General features: G+C 49.5%; 1 protein-coding gene across 2 annotated transcripts in view; it reads right to left on the bottom strand.

Moving 5' to 3' along the window:
* Window positions 1–1,862: 1,862 nt before the first annotated feature.
* ITGB3BP (integrin subunit beta 3 binding protein) overlaps window positions 1,863–7,071 on the bottom strand; it is a 34,862-nt gene continuing 29,653 nt past the window's right edge. The window contains exons 9-10 of one of the 2 annotated variants that reach the window (XM_074906058.1): window positions 5,081–5,134; window positions 1,863–4,455 (exon numbers count right to left, since the gene is read on the bottom strand). In XM_074906058.1, the coding sequence (XP_074762159.1) occupies window positions 5,082–5,134 (53 nt within the window). In that variant the 3' untranslated portion in view covers window positions 1,863–4,455; window position 5,081. The remainder of the gene's footprint in view (window positions 4,456–5,080; window positions 5,135–7,071) is intronic. The other variant, XM_074906057.1, reaches the window with a different exon arrangement.

The raw sequence follows: 7,071 nt of genomic DNA, 5'->3' as shown, positions 1-7,071 counted from the left end.
ACAACAAAAATCCCAACAAAACCCACCCGTTATTGCATAGTGGTTTGCAAATGTAAACTGAGCTCAACCCTGCAGCTCCTCCCTCTGCACAGCGCAGCCTCCAGGGCCAAGAGTGCGGAGAATACAAATCGATCAAATAATTACGTACATGACAAAGCACGGAGCAAGAAAATCATAAAGCACTTCAGGATAGTATGGTTTAATTAGGAGTCAGTCTATCCTTTTCCTTTGTTCTGTTCTGACACTATATATATATATATATATATTAAAAAAAAAAAGCAGCCACCCCCCCTTGTTTAAAGGCTTCTCCCTGACCTGGCTGTGCTCCGTCACATTCCGGGCTGTCACTGACATTAGCACACTCTGGGGCTGGCCCTGCAGCCCCGGCTGGGAGTGTGTGAATCAGCTGTTCTGGGAACTCCCAACTGTGGCAGGAATACTGTACGTGAAGGGTCTACACGCTTGGTGTATTTATTCTGTTGTGTTTTTTTTTTTTTTTTCCAGCTTTATTTGTTGTGGAAAAAGTAACCACAGCCAACATTCTACCCCTGGCAGCTAAGACAAAATAAAAAAGATGCTCTTGAGTAGTAACTAAGGTTAGCAGGGGGTGTGTACAGTTCAGCAACTGACTTACACTGTAACAGTTCATTATAAAGCAACAAAACGAAATATTATCACAAGGATTTAGAGTTTTCCTGAGGGGCTGAGTCTCATCGTGGCGTGCAGGAGCTCTGCCCACGGTGGGGCTTCTCTCCGCAGAAGCGCAGGCCCAGGGGTGCCGACGTGTGTCGGGACCCATAAACAGGGATCTTTGTCTCCAGAGGCTGCCACAGCTCAAAGCCCCAACGTTCCCTCCAAGCAGGGCTGGGCCGAGGGCTGCCCCACCTTCAGGCAGCTCCCCAGAACCTCAACTTCCACTGCAAAAACCTGCAAAATGGCAAATTAAGATGGAAGGAAGCAGAAGGGCTTCAGGGTCTAATTATCTGGGTCTCTTGTGTTCAGCAGGAGATGAGGGTGCGATCGTTCCCCTCCCCCCCCCCGTATAAAAACATTAGTTTTGAGTGTATCTCTTTTCTTTGTCCTTGAGATGGCCTCCAGGGGTGATAAAGTGAGAGTCATACGATCCACCTTGGGTGGAACTGGAAATGGTTCTTAACAGACCCAGCTGTTTCTGAAAGGCAAACGCCTGGTAACTGCTGAAATAGCCAAGGCACGGAGGAGTGTTTCCAGCAGAATGTTGGTATAGAACTTTGCATTTCCCCCCAAATGATTCAATACCAAATGCTGTGATATTCAGTGAGTGCTGTGGTGTCGCTGCTGTAACTCAGTGTCATCCACCACCTTTACTGTTCTTTTCCGTAAGTTTTTTATTTTGTTCTCGGACTACAGAGAACAGCTTGGTTGAGACTTGGCACGCAGTTCCTTTACAGCCTCTTTCCAGATCAATAATTATTTCACTTCCAGCTACAGGGGTTACGATCAGGTTATATAAACTCTTGCTGGTTCAGGCTCACTGTCTGTTATCCTACCAAGCAGGCACCTGGGGAATCCCATGAAAACCCCACAGCATGGGAAGCCCAAATGCAAACCGTGTACAAGGTGAGCACAGTAACTGCCCCACTTCCCCTCAAACAAATTACCAACATCTTTTTTCCAGTCAGACTGCACAGTACAAAACCATTTTTATTAATTAAGAACTCCCAATGCTTGAACGCGTACACGTTGAACCACAAACTGGAGCATGTTTATCATTTCGGTTCTTTGCAGTTGTAAAAATCAGTTTTATCTGTTTGAGTAACAGCCCTTTGCTGTGGTAGAAAGGACAGTCAATCGGGTGTGTTTATGCTGAACTTTTTTTGGAAAAAAAAAAAAAAAAATCATTCAGCTGCGCTCTTTCAACCTGCACCTCACTCAAGGATTTGAGATGTGGAGTATTGATGAGGTAAAGTTGAGGATAATGAAAAAGAAACTGGTTTCTAACAACTCTCCCCACACATTATTTAATACCAAAACTAATCGACCTAAAAATCAAATGTCAGTAGAGGCGGGTTGTTTAACACTTTGGAGCTGATGCCTTTATGCCACATGTCTTGGGTTGACTTTAGAGGAAACATCATCGTAGGCGACAAATAGATCCCTCAGCCACAGCCAGGGAAAGGGTTTGTGACCAACTGAAACACGTTCAGTGCTCAGAATCAATTCCTTGTGCAACAGAGCTTCCTCCTGCTTTGAGCCCAGTCGCCTGTAGAAGTAAGTTGTGAATTTTTAGGCGGGCTGGTGCAAAACTTGATGCCTTCATTTAAATCAGGCTGGGGGGGTTGGTGATAAATTGATTAAACAAGCGTGTGCACACACACCCCCCCTGCCCCACCCTGGCAGGAAGCAGCCGTTTCCCACTGGGCTCCAAGTTCATCTCAACATGGTTTCTTCTCACCCAGTTCTTGGAGGGAGGGATAGAGTGAGGGTTTTTTTTGGTTTTAACAAAAAACAAGGCAGCCTAATTATCTATTTGCAGTAAGAACATAGAGAAAATACAGTTCTTCTCCCTGCAGCAGCAACCCTAAATCAGCGTTTTGTCCGCAGGCTTGCATAAACCCAGCATGATGTATTATTTACATTGAGATTATCTGGTTGTGCACATTGTTAAGTTTAAATAGATGCCAGAAATTTTATCTAGATGTGCACCTGCCTAGCACAACGAGCAATCCCAAAGTGGTATTTGCTGGGGAGATAGGTTTACACTCATTTCTTCTCTCCTTTTAAGTACAGTCAAGCAGATGTAGAACTTGGGGTTGATGTGGAATGCATTTTTCACATAATGCCTGTGTGGAGAGAAGGAATGACTAAAATAAATAGCAATTAGACAACAGCATCATCATTCATGTGATCTGTTCAGAATGAGATGTCTGTCCTCGGCCAGTACAAACCTCACTACGCAAAAAAAATACACACACACATATCCTAAGGCAAGGCAGAGCAGCAGACGGTCTCCCCTGAACTGCAGTAACAGTGGAAGATGTTTTAAGGAAATGCTGATAAAATGCTTTTTTTTTGAGTTGAAAAATAATTGCTAAAAGATCATTTAGTGATCACAACTATTATTTTTTTTAACTAAGGAAGCTTTAAACAGTAAGAAAGCTTTAGAGTGTTGTTATTGAACAGTAAGAGAGGCTTTACAGTGTTGGTCGCACTTGGGAAGGGATAGAGAGAACCAGAGAAAGCAAATGTGGTGGTTTGTTTTTTTTTTTTTTGGACCTAAGGTGCAGAACCAGAGCTGTTTCTTCCCTGGACAGAAACTAACAGTGAAGACGTGAGAGCTCGCTGAGCTGACGTCAACCTGAAGGCCTGTAGTTGGCAGCGTGAGTTTACTTCAAGCTAATGAGTGTAAGACTTAAACTGGTTATTGACCCGTAGAAAGGTCGCTCTCTGCATTCTGTGGCACTCAGAAATTACACTGAGGGGAGCAAATGGAGGAAACGGAGCTAGTTCTACTCTCCTGCCCTGGTTCCCATCCCTCCATCACTCTGCCTTTGGCGTGGTAGCTGGGTTGGAAGCAGGAGTGATGGACGAGGCTCTGGCAGAAGCAGCTAATAAGTATTAGGACAAGAGCAGCTCGTGGACAAGCAGGGTTTTAAAGAGTTTTTTTGCTACCAGGTAACTTGTGGTTACAAAATAAAGTTTAACCCTCGTTGAGAAGTGAAACGCACGTGGCTGAGCTCACCCCAACTCCGTTACACACCCTGGAAAACCTGTACATCTACTTTGCCTAACTCCTGAAGTACAAGAAATGGAATACTTTGACTCTGCAAGGAGAGATGTTGTCCCTCGCTGCAGGGAGCTGATACAATCTGCAGATAGTGGCATCTTTAGAGACTTTATGAAACAGATGAGCCACCAGTTTTCTCATGCACAGGTAACATCTGATAGACAAGGTCCCTCGCTAACTGGGCTTCTCCTTACCACGCTGCAACAAAGAGGAGTAGCCAGAGGAGGAAGAATTAACCCCAACAACACGTCTCAAGGTGTCTGTTACTACATTGTTTCCTGCTTCCTGCTCCGGGGCTGGTGCGGTGGCAGGGAGCGCGGGGTGCCTGTGTGGGGGTGGCAGGGGAGCGGGTGCCCGCGCAGGGACACGCTCCCCCCAGCAGCAGCACAGCGGGGCTGTGGTACGCGGCCTCTGCGGCGGGGGGTCCCGGGGCATCAGTCGTGGCGTCGGCACGAGCCGAGGCACACAGGTGTCGTTGCTTGCTGAAAAACCAGCAAGTTGGAAACCAACAGCGTTGATGAGGAGAAACACTATCGGATGTTTTAGAGTGGGATGGAGTTTTTGCAGATTCAATGTCCTTTTGCTTAACAAACCAGTAACAAATACCCCAGAGTAACAACTGCAGAGTAAAAACTGTTTTCCCATCAAGCCACTGCAGGCTGGTCTGCAGGCTCATATGCTCGATCACTCTGCAAACAGAATCACACGGAATCGCTCAGGTTGGAAAAGCCCCTCGGGATCATCGAGTCCAACTCTCAGCCCGACTCTACAAAGTTCTCCCCTACCCCACATCCCCCACAGCTCATCCCAACGGCCCTGAAACCCCCCCAGGGATGGGGACTCCCCCCTCCCTGGGCAGCCTGTTCCACTCTCGGACCACTCTTGCTGGGAAACATTTTCTCCTCCTGCCCAGCCTGAGCCTCCCCTGGGGCAGTTTCCAGCCGTTCCCTCTTGTCCTGTCCCTGATCCCCTGGGAGCAGAGCCCAGCCCCAGCCTCTCTGCAATGTCCTGTCAGGAGCTGCAGAGAGGGATGAGGGCTCCCCTCAGCCTCCTCCTCCTCACACTGAACACTCCCAGCTCCTGCCCTGCCTCCTCACAGGATTTGTTCTCCAGGCCCTTCCCCAGCCTCGTTGCCCTCCTCTGCCCTCGCTCCAGCCCCTCGAGATCTCTCTTGTATTGAGGTGCCCAAACCTGGACATAATACTCGAGGTGTGACCTCACCAGTGCAGAGCATGAAGTCCCTCCATCCTTACAGTGATCCTCCCTGCACATGGGGGTGTGGAGAAGGCAGGGGGCAGACGAGGGGCTACTCACCTCAGTCCAGTAGCGATGCCAGGAACGCGGAGCTGCTGGAGGTCTGAACATACTCTGTGGAGGAGGAAAAATCGGTTCTGATCAACAGAATAATGGTGTTACTGCAGAATTTGTGAAAATCCCTGCACAAATACGAGTTAAGGAAGTCACTGCAGTGGTTAACAAAACCCTTTCTACTTCATACAGTTCCTGTATCTGTCTCAGCAGTCGTTTAGGAGATTGTCTTAATTACTTGTGAGTGTATGTGCATATGCTACCTCATTACCAATGATGACAAAGCAAAACAGAATGTTATGAGTATTAGAAGCTGGTCCTTCTTTTCAGTAACAAAAGAAGAAATAAAAATCCACAGGGATCATAGCAGCAGATTCAGCAGAATCCAGGACTGTGTGAGAGGAACAACCCTCACCTGAGTTCCCCAAAGGGATGGCAAAAGGAGAGGCACCCCCACCTGAGCCGGGGAGAAGGGCTGGGCAGGTGGTGGAAGAGGCAGAGGAGAAGTGTGGAGGAGCAGAAGGACATTCGGGGAGCAAGGACATATGGGGAAAGGGTCTGGAAGCAGACACAGCTGAGCACTGAGACTGCCCAACAGCTCTCTGCAGCCAATGAGTGGCTCTGCTTACAGAATCCCAGAATCATCTGGGTTGGAAAAGCCCTCGCAGCTCCTCCAGCCCAGCCATGACCCTCCCCCTGACCGTTCCCAACTCCCCCAGATCCCTCAGCGCTGGCTCAGCCCGACTCTTCAACCCCTCCAGGGATCCCGGGGACTCCCCCCTGCCCTGGGCAGCCCATTCCAACGCCCAACAGCCCCTTCTGCACAGAAATCCTTCCTCAGAGCCAGCCTGACCCTGCCCTGGGCAGCTTGAGGCCATTCCCTCGGGGCCTGGCGCTGGGGCCTTGGCTCCAGAGACTCATCCCCCCTCTCTGCCCCCTCCTGGCAGGGAGTTGCAGAGGGCCAGGAGGTCTCCCCTCAGCCTCCTCTTCTCCAGACTGAACCCCCCCAGTTCCCCCAGCCGCTCCCCAGCAGACCTGTGCTCCAGACCCTGCCCCAGCTCCGTTGCCCTTCTCTGGCCACGCTCGAGTCATTCAATGGCCTTTTTGGGGTGAGGGGCCCAACACTGAACCCAGGAATCGAGGGGCGGCCTCCCCAGTGCCGAGCCCAGGGCTCAGATCCCTTCCCTGTCCCTGCTGGGGGACCCCTGGGCACACTCTGGCTCATTCTCAACCCCCCCCAGTCCCTCTCTGACTGGCAGCTCTCCAGCCACTCCTCCCCAGGCCTGTAGCCCTGCTGGGGCTTGTTGTGGCCCAAGCAGAAGCCGCAGTACTCTTAGCATCTGCTGTTCATACTGCCTTTTGCTTCCACCACCACCCAAGGGTGAAGAGAGAACTCAGTCGCTTTACGTTAAACATACCGAGAACCACACATTTACAGTGGCTTAGACCTAAAAAGCCTCCTGCTGCGTGGAGAGGGGCTGGGTACCAACCTACTGGGAGCGAGGCCCCAGAGCCACGGGTGGTGGTGGAACTCCCTGGGTGTCACACGAGGCAGAGGACCTGACTGGGGGCCTGACGGGAGGTGCCAGTGACGTTACCTGGAGGTCACCCAGACCAAGCTGGACATTCTGTCCTAAGCTAAGTCTCGTAAGCTTACTCCATTAAAAAGGCATCCGATTCAACTGTGCCTCAGGTACAACTTTTCAGCCTTATACCCAGTAAACACCCTTTGTTTACACAAATTATCATCAAAAAATACCACTAACTACCGCTTAAAATAGTGAATTGTTCAATCGAGTATGGCAAGTAATAGAAAAAGACTGCAGTTTAATTACCAGTTGGTTTCTTTGCACTAAGTGCAACTTTCCAGTTCAGTCCTGATGAAGCCTTTAATCCCCGATTGCAGCATTCTGACGAAGCAGTACTTAAAGAACCCCAACATGCCAAAGTAACCATGCCAAGAGCTGCGTTTCACTCTGAGAAGCTGTCTTAAAAAA

Source organism: Athene noctua, chromosome 5, assembly GCF_965140245.1.
Source record: "Athene noctua chromosome 5, bAthNoc1.hap1.1, whole genome shotgun sequence".
Taxonomy (NCBI): Eukaryota; Metazoa; Chordata; class Aves; order Strigiformes; family Strigidae; genus Athene; species Athene noctua.
The sequence above is the reverse complement of the archived record's forward strand: the minus strand, read 5'-3'. Positions and strand labels throughout refer to the sequence as shown.